Genomic DNA, 14,632 nt, shown 5'->3' with positions numbered 1-14,632 from the left:
CCGCCGCGTCCATTCATGGAGCCCCCGAGCCCCCCCTACGGAGACCAGCTGGTACCTCCGTACTCCCTTCCGCTTCCGCTTCCGCACAGCCACACGGGAGGCGTAGTCCGTGCGAAGCTGAGCGGCGAAAGCTTCGCTGCGTGACCAGGAAGTGATTGTGACGAAAGGGAGCGCGCGAGCCAATCGGAGAGCAGAGCGACAGCGGCGACGGGAGGGCGGTAGCCTTCTGTCATCCGGGCCGCCTGACCGTCCCGACCCCTCCTCCCCTGGAGACTGAAAAATTAGCCTTGACGACAGGAAGGGGTGAGGATGCGCTGCGTGGCCGCCAAACCAGCCGACCGGGAGCTACAATACCCCTTTTCCCTCCACACACCGAAACGCACACTCATAGGCGACCCGCACAGGGAGGGACTCGGTAGATGCTAACAGTGGGGTCCACTCTTTTGCCAGAGCACTCTGGGTGGCTCGGGATGGAAGGCAGCAGAGAAAAAAAGGACACCATGGGCACGATTAGGTTTTGGCCTTTAGTCTGAAAAAGTGTTGATTGAAAGTGTACAACAGAGAGCGGGCGCAAGCGGCTAGGGGCCATGGAGCCGCCAATAAAAAAGAATGTCCTTAAATAAAGTTCACAGAGTAAAAACCAGAACCGCCAGTCCTTCCCTCCAACACAACAGAGCACAGGCACAGAACCGGTGATGAGCCTCAAGGAGCAAGAAGGCTGGGGAGGCCAGCAGAGGCCCCTGGGCTGCTGTGTGGAGGGTGAGCCCTCTTTGGAATGGGCTGAGGAAAACACCCAGCTCCTCCCTGCACACCTCATAACCACTGCTAAGGCTAAAGGAAAAAGACAAAACTCAGTCTCAGGTCCAGAGGGCTCAGAAAACAGTCTAGGTGGGCAGGGGTCTGGATAACTGCTAGTCCCGCTTGACCTTCTTCTTGCTGTCGCTGTTGCCATTTTCTTCAGCCCCCTGAGTAGAGAGCACATCCTCCAGTTTCCGCTTGCTACTCTCTGGCTGAAGTTCTGCTGTGTTGCGGGGCTTGAAGCAAATGATGATGCAGGTCATGTTGTCACACCCTGTACCGTCCCCAGAAGTGTCTGGTGCCAGGCACTGATCCAACAGCTACAAAAAGTATGGGGAAGTTCCGTTTCAGGGTCTGAACATCTTCCTGGGAAACTAAAATCCCACAGGAAGACTGGCGATTCTTATAGGGTGCCAGGAGAGGAAGAGGTAACAGCTAGCACATACAGCCTACTCGCTAGTCCCCGGGCATAAGGGTAAGTCAAGAAAATGTGAGAAGGTGGAACTTTGGCCAGAGTTTGGCATATATCAGTAATTAACACTATGAGGCTCTGGTCTTAGCTCAGATCTAAAGTGAAAACCTTGGGGCCTCCCTAGTGGACTAGAGGTTAAATGTCAGCGCTATCACCAAGATGGCATGGGATCAATGCCCAGCCAGAGAGCTAACACATATGACCTGCATAGGCCTCTCCTATCTTGCTCACTACCCCAAAGCTCAGCAGTGTATTTCAGTACATCTGTCTATTCTGCTCCCCACTCTGTCTCTGGTGAATCCTCTCACCCCCTTGTACCTCTGACTTACACCCTTTCTATGCAAAAAGGGGGGAGGGGAGAGAAAACCTTGGCTGTGCATACCAGACACCCTCTCTGCTCCATCCTAGGACTCACCTCTTCTACAATAGATGACAATAACCGAAGTTCCCCATTTTCATCACGCTGGCTGATCTTTGATTGAATAAAGTCTATAACTTCCTGGCTGCTCATCACATTCCTGAGGTCAAAAACAACAGTTAGAATCTTCTTTAATCCCATCCTAAGGCAGGGCAGAGGTGCACTGACAGATGTTATAGTCCTGGCCAATGTAAACACTCACAGATTCTCCTCAGGTCTACCTTAGGCTTGGAGGCTTTGACTCCAAGATGAATTCCCAGGTGCTGACCCTTGATAAAAGGAACTAAAACGGCCATTACAGGCCCTCCCTGGTAGTGCAATAGGTAAGGATGCAGGACTGCAAGTCAGCCACAGCCACTTCAGTGTGAGTTTGATTCCTGGCCCTGGAGGCAATCCACATGGTGCGACAGACCTCTCCTGACCAGCCCACTGCTCCCCTCAGCCTGCTCTCCTCTCCACTCTGTCTCTGGTGAATCCTCTCACTGCCCCTGCCCCTCTGACCTGCACCCTCGTTCTGTATGCATAAATAAATAAATCTTTTTTAAAAATGGTCATTACAGGGATGATAAAATCAAAGTAATTCAGTGCCCTACAAAGAAGTAATGCTGCAAGAAAAAAGAGATCTTTAAGGTTACACCAGTGCTCACCAGATGCCATCACATGCAATGACCATGAATTCATGGTCATCAGTGAGAGTCAGCACTTTGATATCAGGAAGGGCTGAAATCATCTGTTCTTCAGGTGGCAAGTTCTTGTTTCTCTTGTAAAAGTGGTCTCCTGAAGTAAAGAAATGGTTAGTGAATGAGTAATTGGATACTTCCCATAGAGTTGTTTGAGGCTGGTCTTATCATTCATTTGCTACTTTACAAAGTTTTCATAATGGCATGGAGAACAGTGTTTTAGTTTGTCCAGTTCTAGCCCTGTCTTCAGGTTGCTAAAATTTAAGTCCCGAATCTATCTTTTTCATCATCCAAAAATGATACCTAGCTTTCATAGAGATGTTTAAATACAGGTAGTAGACACAAAACAGTACTTCAAAGTGTACAAGCAATATAAAGCTGAAAGCTTGCCACAGGTAGCTGGGAACAGAACAAGATCCCCGAAATCTTTCAGTTTCCTGGTCCTTACCAATGGCTCTGGAGAGGTTGAGGCCGCCATTGACTCGCCCATCCATGGTGACCTTGCCCCCAGCATTCTTGATGCGTGCTAGCTCCACTTCATCTTCTGGTTTGTGGTCATAAGACATGTCTAAAGCTTTGCCAGCCTCAGACACCACACAGCGAGAGTCTCCCGCATTGGCCACAATCAACTGCTTCCCTCGTATCAGAGCCACCACCGCTGTTGTACCACTATCAGAGCCAGGCTTAAGAGGAAGAAAGAGAGCGTCATGGGAGCTTCCAGACAAAGGTTCCCCCTTTGTGCTCCCCCGACTGTTCAGCTATGCTTTCTCCTCCTATCACTAGAACACAATAAACAGGAGGAGCATGAATTTATTCTTTCCAGAGACTTAACATACTCCCTCCCCTTTTGAGATAATTCTAACCAAAAAACCTGCTTCCCTTGGCAGAATAGCACCCTAAAATTGGTCTGGGGAAGGTATGGGAGGAATTCACACCTCCCTTTTTGTTTTTCTAGGTTCACTGCTCCCATCCCACACTTACCTCCTCTTTGCCTTCCATCCCAGGCACCATCATCTCTTCCTCTTCCTCATCCTCTTCAGCCTCCTCAGTGTCATCTTCATCTTCCTCATTCTCTGCCTCTTCACTACTATAGCCATCCTCTTCCTCACTGCATTCCTGCCAAAGGGATAATCCCAGGTTGCTGATACTGAGGTTATTCAAAGTGTCCTTCCCCCTTAACTCATACTCAGAGCCAAGAAGCCCAAACTGAACATGGGCTGATGGGAAACTGAGGGAGTGCAAAGACAGGTGTAACTGATATCCTGAATTGGATTTAGCAGGAAACCCTGGATGAGGTCAGGACAATCAGTCAAAGGTAACTCCTAAACAACATGACCAGAAGGTAAGTTACCAGACAAGGAAAAAACACAAATATCCAACGTAACAACCACTCTCTTGTTCTCTTTCAGGGGGACAGACTCAAAGACCAAAACTAGACCTATTTATTACAGTGTCAACAAAGAGGTAAGAGGGCTAATGGTACCTGGTGGAGATAATGAATTCAAGAAAAATTAGAATATAGTGGGTTTGGGGAAATGATGTCAAAATAAGAGAAGGAGTAGTCAGCTGTCTGCACCCACAGGGCCTTACCTCGCTGTCTTCCTCTTCCTCCTCGGCTTCATCTGATTCATCTTCACTATCTTCAAAGAATTTGGACTTAGCAACTCGAGGCATCTTGTCAGAGGCTGAAGAACAGGAAGGCCCAGCCTCACCAGTGGGAGTGCCAGGCTCACCACCTTGGCCTGCCTCAGTCCCGCGTTCCGAGTTAGTGGAAGGACCTGTGTGGGTCTTGGCTATGGGGCCATTTTCCTCTGAAGACATTTCCCTAGGCGGGTCCTCAGGTCCTGCTTCCCCATTGAGCCCCTGGGACCCTGGGTCCTCGCCTGTCCCAGCTCCAGATTTGCTGTGGGGAGCACCCTTGTGACAGTTCTGCCCGTAGCGTGTAAGCAGCTCTTCTATAGTCATGGTAGCCTCTTCATGCAGCAGTGCGGCCTCCTCATTGTCCACTGCAGGGAAAGGAGTAAGTCAGCACTCCCATGCCAGACTCCTTTAGTATTGCTCACCACCACTGCAGCCCAACGTTCAACTTTCCCACCACCTCTCACTCCAAAAGCTCCTCTCACTTATCAAATCTCAGAAGAACACCCTTTGCTTCCTTCTCCTAAGATAACACCTGCCTTGGTCTGTCTTTTACTCCCTTCTTATTCAAAGGAACATTAGTTACCATATTTCCCCATCACCTCATTTTTATCATTAGGTTAGACACCCTATTCTGGTTAAGGACCGAGGGAACCTATGTGTTGGCCAAGTACAGTCTAGGCTTAATGACAGGCTGTTGGTGCAATCTTGAAAAAAGATCACACTACACTAGGCACTTGGCAAAGGCTATTTCCCATTCTCCTTGTCTCTTAATTTGAGGGAGTGCTCCCCAGGCCAATCGGAAGTCATTCTCTCTTACAGTTGATAATGAGATATAAAATACATTCTTTACAATGCTGATTCTTTGCAAACAAAGGATGCTACACCCACCATCGTCTTCATCAGCTACTTTTTCTTTTTCATCCTCATCCTCAGTGGGTCGACCTGCAATCTGCGCTAGTTCCTTGATGACTTCCTCAGTGGTCAATTTGGCATCAATAGCCAAGAAGGCATCTTCCAAAGCCTGAATATAAGCAAAATAATATGAGTCAAGTGCAGGAAAAGTTCACAGGTATAAAATAAAGTACCTGCATACAATCCTGGGCAAAAGGATGGGATACAAATTAGTGTAATCTGCCAAACTCATATATAAATAAAAAATAATTCAGAGATCCAGGAATATAAAGCAGTCCTAAAAAGGGCCAAGGAAGAATAAATTCACTTTAAGCACAGAATTTTCAGCAAGAAGCTAGGAGAGGGGCTTCCCTGATGGCTCAAGGGGTTAAGTCTTGGCACTATGACCCATCCACTGCTCCCCTCAGCAGTGTATTCCAGTCAGTTTGCCTATTTGCTCCCCACTCGGTCTCTGTGAGTCCTCTCACCCCTGCCCCTACCACCCCTCTGGCCTATACCCTGGCTCTTATATGCATAAATTAAACAAATCTTTTTTAAAAAGAAGCAGCAGCAGCTAGGAGAAAGGAAAAGCCAAGGACTGAAAAACAAAGGAAAGTCTACAGAAGTAGAATGTAGTGTGGGAAGACACACCTTCTGTAGCTTGCCTTCTTTGTAGGCCTTCTGATCTTTGATGATATCAGGAAGATATTTGGCACAGTACAAGGCAACTTCCTCCCCTAGAAGAAAAGTAAGGTCACCCAGAGCACTGCTTCTCACACATGAACAGTAGTGATATATTCACATGCCAAACTAGAGTAAACAACAAAGCTTGAGGAGATGAACATCTTGACACAATTGAAACCTATTTCAGGGCCCTCCCTGGTGGCGCAGCAGGTTAAAGCACATCACTGCAAGAGAGCCACAGCTGCTTCAGTGCAGGTTCAGCCCCCAGCCCCAGAGGTGACCCACTTGGCACAGCAGACCTCTCCTGTCTCGCCTGCTGCTCCCCTCAGCAGTGTACTTGATCAATCTGCCTGTTCTGTTCCCCACTCTGTCTCTGGTGAATCCTCTCACTGCTCCTGTGCCTCTGCCTCTGGCTTCTACCCCAGTTCTGTATGCATAAATAAATCTTTAAAAAAAAAAATAAACAATTGAAACCTATTTCAAAGACAATGTTTGGGAGATTCTGACTCAGAAAATTAATTTCAGTACCCCTTTTATGGCTATATTAATATCCTTTGTCTTTTCTCTCTTATGTACTTAAGTTCTCAGTAAATGCTAATGTAGAAAGAGGCCTCATTTAGAAAGAGGCCTCATTTATGAGTTAAAACAAGGCCTGGGTGATACTGTGAAGCAATAAAATATCCTAACAGGAAGAAGGGATGGCAGACAATCAGCACTAGGCAGAAAAATCACTACCTGAGAACCAGAACCCTGGAAAGCAAAAGAATAAGGACCAATTCTAGTCCTGGAAAGACTGGAATTGATCTGCTAAAATTACCTCCATGTCCATCATAGACAGAAAACATGGCTGTCTCACTGTCCAGTTCAGGAATACAGTTGTGAGCATCCTAGGAAAAAGAAAAAGCATAATTAGCATTTCCCAATGTCAAGGACATTCTTCCTGTACACCTCAGGTCATAATGATTCCTTCAAACTTAATTCTTACTCATTCTTCCCTGATTGACCTGTATGACCTAGAAATGAGAATTATAAAATAAAAAGTACAGGGGAGGAAGAAAGGAAGGAGAGCAAGGGAGAAAAGAAAGAAGGGAAAAAGAAAGGAAAGGGAGAGAGATGAAAAGGTCACCATCTCTGCAGGCTAGAGCCTCAGCCTAGGAAATCTCTATTTAGATAGCAGAATATTTGGCTGCTGTAACTCTAGACCTGACACTTTTGGATCTGTGGCAATTATGGGAAGAAAGAACCATAAAAAGAATCATTAAAGTAACTTTTACATGCATCCTACAAATCAGTGAGTTTCAAGGGGAAAATGTTAGAGAAGATGGCAAAAAAAAAAAAAAAAAAAAAAACACAACAAGGGCCTTACACCCTGAAAATTTCCAACAAATAATGTTGAGTACTTATTAAACAGAATTTACATTAACACATTATTATAGCCTTCTCACCTCTCTCCAATCAGAGCTGAGTCATCATGTAACTCTGATGACACAGTACACCTAAAGAGAATTGTACAATGGGCTTGCCATACCAACATTTTGGTTGAAAGGCTGAGCTTGATTAGATTTTTCTACTAACAAAATTCTGTCACCCTAAATAAATTTTCCAGGCTAAGTCAAAGTCTAATAAAGACTACTAGGACTGTGTCCCAGCCTAGTGTGCCCCATCAAAAAACAACTCAACCTACCTTCCAGGTACTTTCCACAAATTAAAAGGACATAATGGGCTATTTACTTTGCTTGTCCTTCTTGAAGTTAACAACTGTCCTTTCTCTTCCAGGCATTAGCATTTTATAACTTCTAATTATATAAGTCAGGAAATTTGAGTATAGTTCCTTTTCTTTTGTCCCTGAAATAAGGTGATGCCTTCATTATATAAATCTAGAAAATAAAACTTAGTATTTTAAGGTAGGAAGGAGAACACCAAAAGAGCTAGCTTGATATTACCTTCTGTCTCCAGAAGAAAGTGCCCAGAGCTAGTAGCCTGCCATGGATCATCTCAGATGGCCTATTTAAGGTCATCATCAACTGCCTCTTAGCCTCATGCCGGGATCCAGGGAGCACTATAGGCCAAACTCCATCTATTCCCTCTCCCAGCCACTCCACCACCAGCCACACTGGTCTCCTTTCCCACTAAGTATCTTCCTCTCTTCTCAGCATCTTAGTGCCTACCATTATGATTATCATCAGAGGCCTCAGGACCTCTACCAGTGTTCTCAGACTTAAATGTGCTTAAGAATTCATATACTCATTCATTCATCCATCAATATATGAGTATGCATTTTGTCCCAGGATATGTGCCTGGTGTTTGAGATGTACCAGTGAACAAAATAAAGACTGATAATTCATTTGAAATGTATATTTTAATGAGGGTTATACACAATAAATATAATAAGTAAATCACAGAGAATGATGATTCATATACAAAGATGCTAGTGCCATGGTATAAAGAAAGAGTAGACCAAAGTAAGTAGGAATGGGTTGGATTACAGAAAAGCAGTGAGAGAACTGAAAAGGCATGGCATACACAGACTACAGACATGCCAAGCTCCTTAAGAACCTGTAACTCAGGGGCCCTCTCTGGTGGCGCAATGGGTTAAAGTGCTGTACTACAAAGTTAGCAGCAGCTGCTTCAGCACAACTTCAATGCCTGGCCAGGGAGCTGACCCACATGGCACAGCAGACCTCTTCTCATGGCCCCCTGCTCCCCTCAGCAGTGTACTTCAATCTGCCTGTTCTACTCCCCACTCTGTCTCTGGTGAATCCTTTTACTGCTCCTGCACCTCTGGCCTGTACCCCAATTCCGGATGCATAAATAAATTTAAAAAAAAAAAAAAAGCTATACCTCAGTATAATTCATGCTGTGTCGATTTGTTTTAGCAAAAGCAGTTATGTCATATTAATGCTGATTTTAATTCTGATATGATTCTTATAATTCTGATAAATTTGTTTAATTTATTTTGGTTTGATGGCATGCAATTTATGTCCAATTCTACATTTGTCCACATTTAATTAACATTAAATTCATTTTAGGGAACAATGCAATTACAGAAGTATTAGTTACCTTAAAAAAAAAATCCATGTTTTTGGATGGAACTAGAGAAGATCATGCTTAATGAAATATGCCAGAAAGAAAAGGAAAAATACCAGATGGTTTCACTCATAGCAGGAGTATAATGGACCAGGCAAGAAAATAATAATAATGAACAGCTATAGACCAGAGACATTTTATGGGGGTAGAGTGGGGAAGAGGGAAGTCCACTGGACTATGGTGATGGTACATGGATGATTTAGTGATGGGAAGCCCAAGGGGATTACAACTGAGATGGAAAATGCACAAAATGATGTAAAAATAAACTATTATATTATTTTTTAAAAATCTATGTTTGTTTTTTTAAGATTTATTTATGTATACAAAAACTGGGGTACAGGCCAGCATTGTGGGTGGGGTGAGTGGACTCACCAAAGACAGAGCAGGGAGTGAAACAAGCACATTGACTGAAATACAGTGCCGAGGGGAGCAGCGGGTGGGTCAGGAGAAGTCTACTGTGCCTTGTGAGTCACCTCCCTGGCTGGGAATCGAACTCATGCTGCAGTGACTGCAGACAGCCTCACAGCACTGAGCTTTAAGCAGTGCACCACCAGGGAGGGCCCAAATCCATGGTTATTGAAAGTAAAGTACAGAATGGCATAGTTAGAAAGGTGCTTTTTGTATAAGAGGGCACATAGAAATAAGTATTTATATTTTCATACTGTGATATTACAAGGACATATGGAAAACTATTACAAATGTTTGACAATGGGAGGGCCTAAGGGTGCAGATGGATGGGAGTGAGAGGAACTAGAAACCAGAGAAAGTCTAGCTTTTTCAATGTTTAGCTTTTTCAAAAGTAAATTAAGTGTTTTAAAAAGATTTAGTAGGTTATTAAAAGTTGAGAAACTGGTCCAACTAATTCTACCTTTTTGAGAGGGGTGAGGAGCAGTCTTTCCAACCACTACTACTAAGTGGAACCTAAGAAATCAATTGGCCTTTCTCTGCCCTACTGCGCTGCTCTAGATCACAGCTGTACCATCTTTCTCCAATTCACACTTGTATTCAAACCATCTTTTTGACTACCTCTTCTGTTCCTCATTGGAGCAATGTGTTTTTTAAAAAGAATATATAACCTCACTGAATATATGAAAAAATACTGAACCTCAGTAATAATCAAAGATTTGAAAACAAGGAAATACTCTTCTGTCCAAATTAAAGATTAATATTATTATTAGTAAAGCCTTGCTGGAGGGCAACTTGGTAATATATATCCAAATCTCAAATGTGCATTCCCTTTAACTACAAATCCAACTTCCAGAAGTTTATGGTATGGAAATAATAAGACAAAGTGCAAAGATAAGTGCAAGAATGTTCATTACAGCATTATTTACACTAAAAAAAATTATAACCACCTAATTTCCACGGATAGAGTAAATCTTGAAGTTCTTACAACTATGTATTGTGACTGATATTAACTAGATTTAAATGTGGAGGTTATTTTGCAATAAATGCAATCATCAAGTCATTATGTTGTGGGCCCTCCCTGGTGGTGCAACTGGTTAAAGCTCAGCACTGTGAGCTGTCCACGGCCACTGCACCATGAGTTCGGTCCCCAGCAGGGAGGTGACCCACATGGCACAGCAGACCTTTCCTGTCTGACACGCTGCTCTCCACAGCTCTGTCTCTGGTGAATCCACAAATCCTCTCATTGGCCCTATGCCTCTGGCCTGTATTCCAGTTCTATAGGCATAAATAAATAAATCTTTAAAAAAATTATGCTGTACACCTAAAATTAGTATTTTATGTCAATTATACCTTGACATTTCTTTTTTTTTTTAATTTTAAAAATTTTCAATGAGTCAATCACAAATAGTATATCCCACCAATGGAACAAGCCTCTGATAGAAATAATGAATATATATTAACTTGGGAATTGCATAGTCATTCACAATATATTAAGTGATAAAAAGTAAAATATAAAGTTCATATACACTAGAAATCTGGAAGATCAAATATCAAAATCAGTGGCGGGTTCAATACTTTATTTTTGTACAATCAGCCCTATTATTCTATTCTGAATTACTACAGCAAAACAATTTATGAATTGGCCTTGAGTTTCCATGCTACCATATACTGTGTGCTCTCTGGCTAGTTATTTCTTGGGAGTGCCTTAATTTTATCCTCTATAATACGTAATATACCTTACCCATATCATCATAAAACTGTTGCCAAGAATAACACAAAACATGTAAAAAAAATCCTTTGTAAACTGGAGTTTAATACATAAAATTTAGTACCTGGTTCACATTTTTCTTCTCCATCCTTTCTCTCAATGCTGAATGCCCCAAGTATCAATTCATCTTAACCTTGATGTTACTTAAGGCTAGTAAGTTCCTTATTATCTTCTCCTCCACTTATTGTTGAGGCTCTGAATCTTTATCATCACTTGGAATCACTCTACCTTCTCCAGCCACTTCAACTTCCTCCATATGATCTCCTATCATGGATCTCACACTTGCCTGCCTTTCTTTCTGTCCTTCTCTGAGCCAGAGCCAAAGTATTTCAACACTGTCTCTTAGCAATCTAGAAAAGTTCATCCAACCTTGTATAACCCGTTCAACTGCTTTTCTTTACCCCTGAATCAGTCACTAAGTATTGCTGGTCATAAGATGTGATGAAATGTTGATTGTGGTCACTACATCCATTCATTTTCCCTGTGTATTCGTATTAATACACTACTCACTAGCCAGCACAACCTTTTTCCCACATTGTTCAAATTCTGTTATACTCCTTTCACATTTAGCAGACAAAATGATCTCTTCCCTCATTTAGATCAAGATAGTATTTATTTCAAGAAGTATTTCATCTTCCCTGTTCTACCTCAAAATTCTCAATAGCTTTATCTAACCTCTCCACTTCTGCCTCAAAAGCAGTATTTCCTCCTCTTTCTATATTAACAATTCCTCTTAAATACCTAATCTCAAGCTTTCTCCTTTAAGACCTTAATGAGTAGGCACCAACCTTAACAGCAACTCAAATAACCATTTTGTGAGCTTCATTCTCCCAAAATTTGTATAGGAACAACACAAACTGTCAGGTGTCCTAAAGGTTTTCTTGAGTCCTGTAAACAACACTAGTTCAATACCTCTAAGAAGCCTGGCTCAATAGGATGTCCCTTCTCCACTTTTAACATATATAAACAGTCTCAGAAAAAAACAAAAACAAAAACAAACAAACAAAAAAAACAGAGCTTTCCTTACAGGTCTATTTCTGTTGATGAAATCCGAACTCCCAGGCAATACCTAATGCTAGTCCTCCTTGACTTCCTGGTTGTCCTCCACTATCCATCACCAAGTTCTGCCCAGTTTTCCTTCATAACTTTGTTCCTGGAATATACTTTATTTTTTTAATTTATGCATACAGAAATGGGCCATACAGGCCAGTGGTACAGGGGCAGCAAGAGGATTCACCTGAAACAGTGGGGAGCAGAACAGGCAGATTGACGAAGGGGAGCAATCGGCAAGGCAGGAGAGGTCTACAGGGCCATGCAGATCACTCCCAAGCGGGAACTGAACCCACACTGAATGAAGCAGCCACGGCTTGGCTTGGTTCAACTTAACTTCACAGCGCGCCCTCCAACCCTCAGTGCCACCAGGGAAGGCCTTTATTCCTAATAGTGTTTAACTCAACTCTAGTCTGCGCTTGTTGCACCCCTGTAATTCAGCCTACATATAATCTAGCTGTTATCTCGCCTCCACGTACTCACTCATAAGCAATCATTCACAAATAAGATGAACAGCACATAGAATTACTCTCCATAAAACCATATTCTACCTATTTATACTTCACTAGAAGTGGCTATCACCTTTTCTATCTATAAGCTTTATCCAATCAAAACAAATAACCCCTTAATCTCACTATAACTTCTTAAAAGGCTGATGACCTCTGGACCAATATAACCATGAATTTCCCTTAAAGGGCAGAATATTTATAGTCCTACCATTATTATATATTCCAACCCAGCACTGATTGTCAGGCCTGTAGTTCTCACTGTACCCTTTCATGGAAAAGGTTCATGTTGGGAAATTTTAAGTCTTCTGGTACACTAGCTATTTCCATTGATAGGGCAGTAACACTTTTAAATCCATTTTTCTTTCTGTAGCACCTTCAACTTTAAGGCAGATACCACTGTGCCATACACTGAATCTATGTTCTACTAAAGATCATATATTGAAACATAATCCCCAATATGATGGCAATTAAAGGCAGGCTAGTCTAGGAGGCAATTAAATCACAAGGAAGGAGTCCTCGTGAATGAGGTTAGTAACCTTGTAAAAAAAGAGACCCTGAAGAGCTCCCTTGCCATCTGAAGACACAACTAGAAGACAGCTGTCTGTAAACTAGAAGTCCTCACCGATATCTTGATCCTGGACTTCCCAGGAGGGCCCCAGAAAGATAGTTGTATACCCATGTTTGTAGCAGCTTCCTTTACAATAGCCAAAATGTATGCATACATACAATTCATCCTTAAGAAGGAAGGAAATTCAGTTATTTATTTTTTAAAGACTTATTTATTTGTGCATACAGAACTGGGGTACAAGCCAGAGGTGCAGTGGTGGTGAGAGGATTCACCAGAGACACAGTGGGGAGCATAACAGGCAGATGTACTGAAATACACTGCTGAGAGGAGCAGCGGGCGGGTCAGGAGAGGTCTGCCAGGCCATGTGGGTCACCTCCGGGGCAGGCGGGGGTTGAACTCATGCAGAAGTGGCTTTAGCTTCTTAGTGCTGTGCTTTAACTCGCTGCGCCACCAGGGAGTGCCCGGAAATTCAGTTATTACAGGAAAAAATGTGAAAATTTGTCATTTAAGGCAACATGGATGGAACTGGAGGGGAATTATGCTAAGCAGAAAAAAATCAGAAGGAGTAATACAAGTACCGGATTTCATTCATACATGCAATATGAAGAAACAAAGCAAAGAACAGCACAAAACAAAACCTAGAAATATTACTGCAGAACTGAAGCTACCAAAGGGGGAGGGAGTGAGGTGGGAGGCAAGGTTGGAGGATCACTGTTGGAGGTGGTGGATGTGGTATAGTTACACTGAAGTGTGAACCCTAAAACATACAATACTGCAAAGCAACATTACTTCAATAAAAAAAAAGATAATTAAAAACATAAAGAAAAATAAAAAAAAAGAGGGAAACTCATACACAAGTGACATAATATGGATGAACCTGAGGACATTATGCTAAGTGAAATCTGTCGTTATGAGCTACCAAGAATAGTCAAATTCAGAGACAGAAGTAGAAAGGTGGGGGAGCAATGAGTAGTAGTTTAAATTTTGCAAGACAAAAACATTCTGGAGACTGGTCATACAACAATGTGTATATATACTCAGCATTACTGAGTTGTGAATTTATATAATTTTTTAAAAGATTTATTTATGCTTACAGAACTGGAGTACAGGCCAGAGGTGTGCTGGGTGAGAGGATTCACCAGAGACAGAGTGGGGAACAGAGCAGGCAGATCCACTGAAATACACTGCTGAGGGGAGCAGTGGTTGGGTCAGAAGAGGTGTGCCACACCATGTGGGTCAGCTACCTGGCCAGGGATGGAACTAGTGCTGCAGTGGCTTGGGAGAGCTTCACAGTTGCACCACCAGGGTGAGCCCCTGAGCTGTGAATTTAAAATGTTTAAGGTGGCAATTTTTATGCTGTGTATTTTACCACAATACAAAAAATAAACTTTCCACAAAGAAAAGTCCAATCTCAAATGACTTTCTATTCAGTGCTTAAAGAATGAATATAAAATCTTCATCGGTGCTTCCCAAAATACAAAAAAAAAGATTCATGACTTCCCAACTCATTCAATGAGCTTTGGGTTACCCATCATACCAAAACCAGAGAGCTAACACTAAAAAAAACCTGAAGACCAGTATCTCTGATGAATATAGGCATAGGCCCTCCCTGGTGGCGCAGGGGGTTGAAGCACAGCACTGAGAAGCTAAAGCCACTT

The 14,632-nt window shown here is 42.7% G+C and overlaps 1 protein-coding gene across 1 annotated transcript in view; it reads right to left on the bottom strand.

Moving 5' to 3' along the window:
* Positions 1 to 506: 506 nt before the first annotated feature.
* Positions 507 to 14,632, bottom strand: part of PPM1G (protein phosphatase, Mg2+/Mn2+ dependent, 1G) — a 20,202-nt gene continuing 6,076 nt past the window's right edge. The window contains exons 2-10 of the mRNA XM_004686351.1: positions 6,402 to 6,471; positions 5,552 to 5,637; positions 4,898 to 5,030; positions 3,959 to 4,374; positions 3,350 to 3,484; positions 2,817 to 3,051; positions 2,336 to 2,465; positions 1,686 to 1,788; positions 507 to 1,118 (exon numbers count right to left, since the gene is read on the bottom strand). Of these exons, the coding sequence (XP_004686408.1) occupies positions 912 to 1,118; positions 1,686 to 1,788; positions 2,336 to 2,465; positions 2,817 to 3,051; positions 3,350 to 3,484; positions 3,959 to 4,374; positions 4,898 to 5,030; positions 5,552 to 5,637; positions 6,402 to 6,471 (1,515 nt within the window). The 3' untranslated portion in view covers positions 507 to 911. The remainder of the gene's footprint in view (positions 1,119 to 1,685; positions 1,789 to 2,335; positions 2,466 to 2,816; positions 3,052 to 3,349; positions 3,485 to 3,958; positions 4,375 to 4,897; positions 5,031 to 5,551; positions 5,638 to 6,401; positions 6,472 to 14,632) is intronic.

The sequence above is a fragment of the Condylura cristata genome, unplaced genomic scaffold (genome assembly GCF_000260355.1).
Source record: "Condylura cristata isolate star-nosed mole 26May11 unplaced genomic scaffold, ConCri1.0 scaffold00020, whole genome shotgun sequence".
Lineage (NCBI taxonomy): Eukaryota > Metazoa > Chordata > Mammalia > Eulipotyphla > Talpidae > Condylura > Condylura cristata.
The sequence above is the reverse complement of the archived record's forward strand: the minus strand, read 5'-3'. Positions and strand labels throughout refer to the sequence as shown.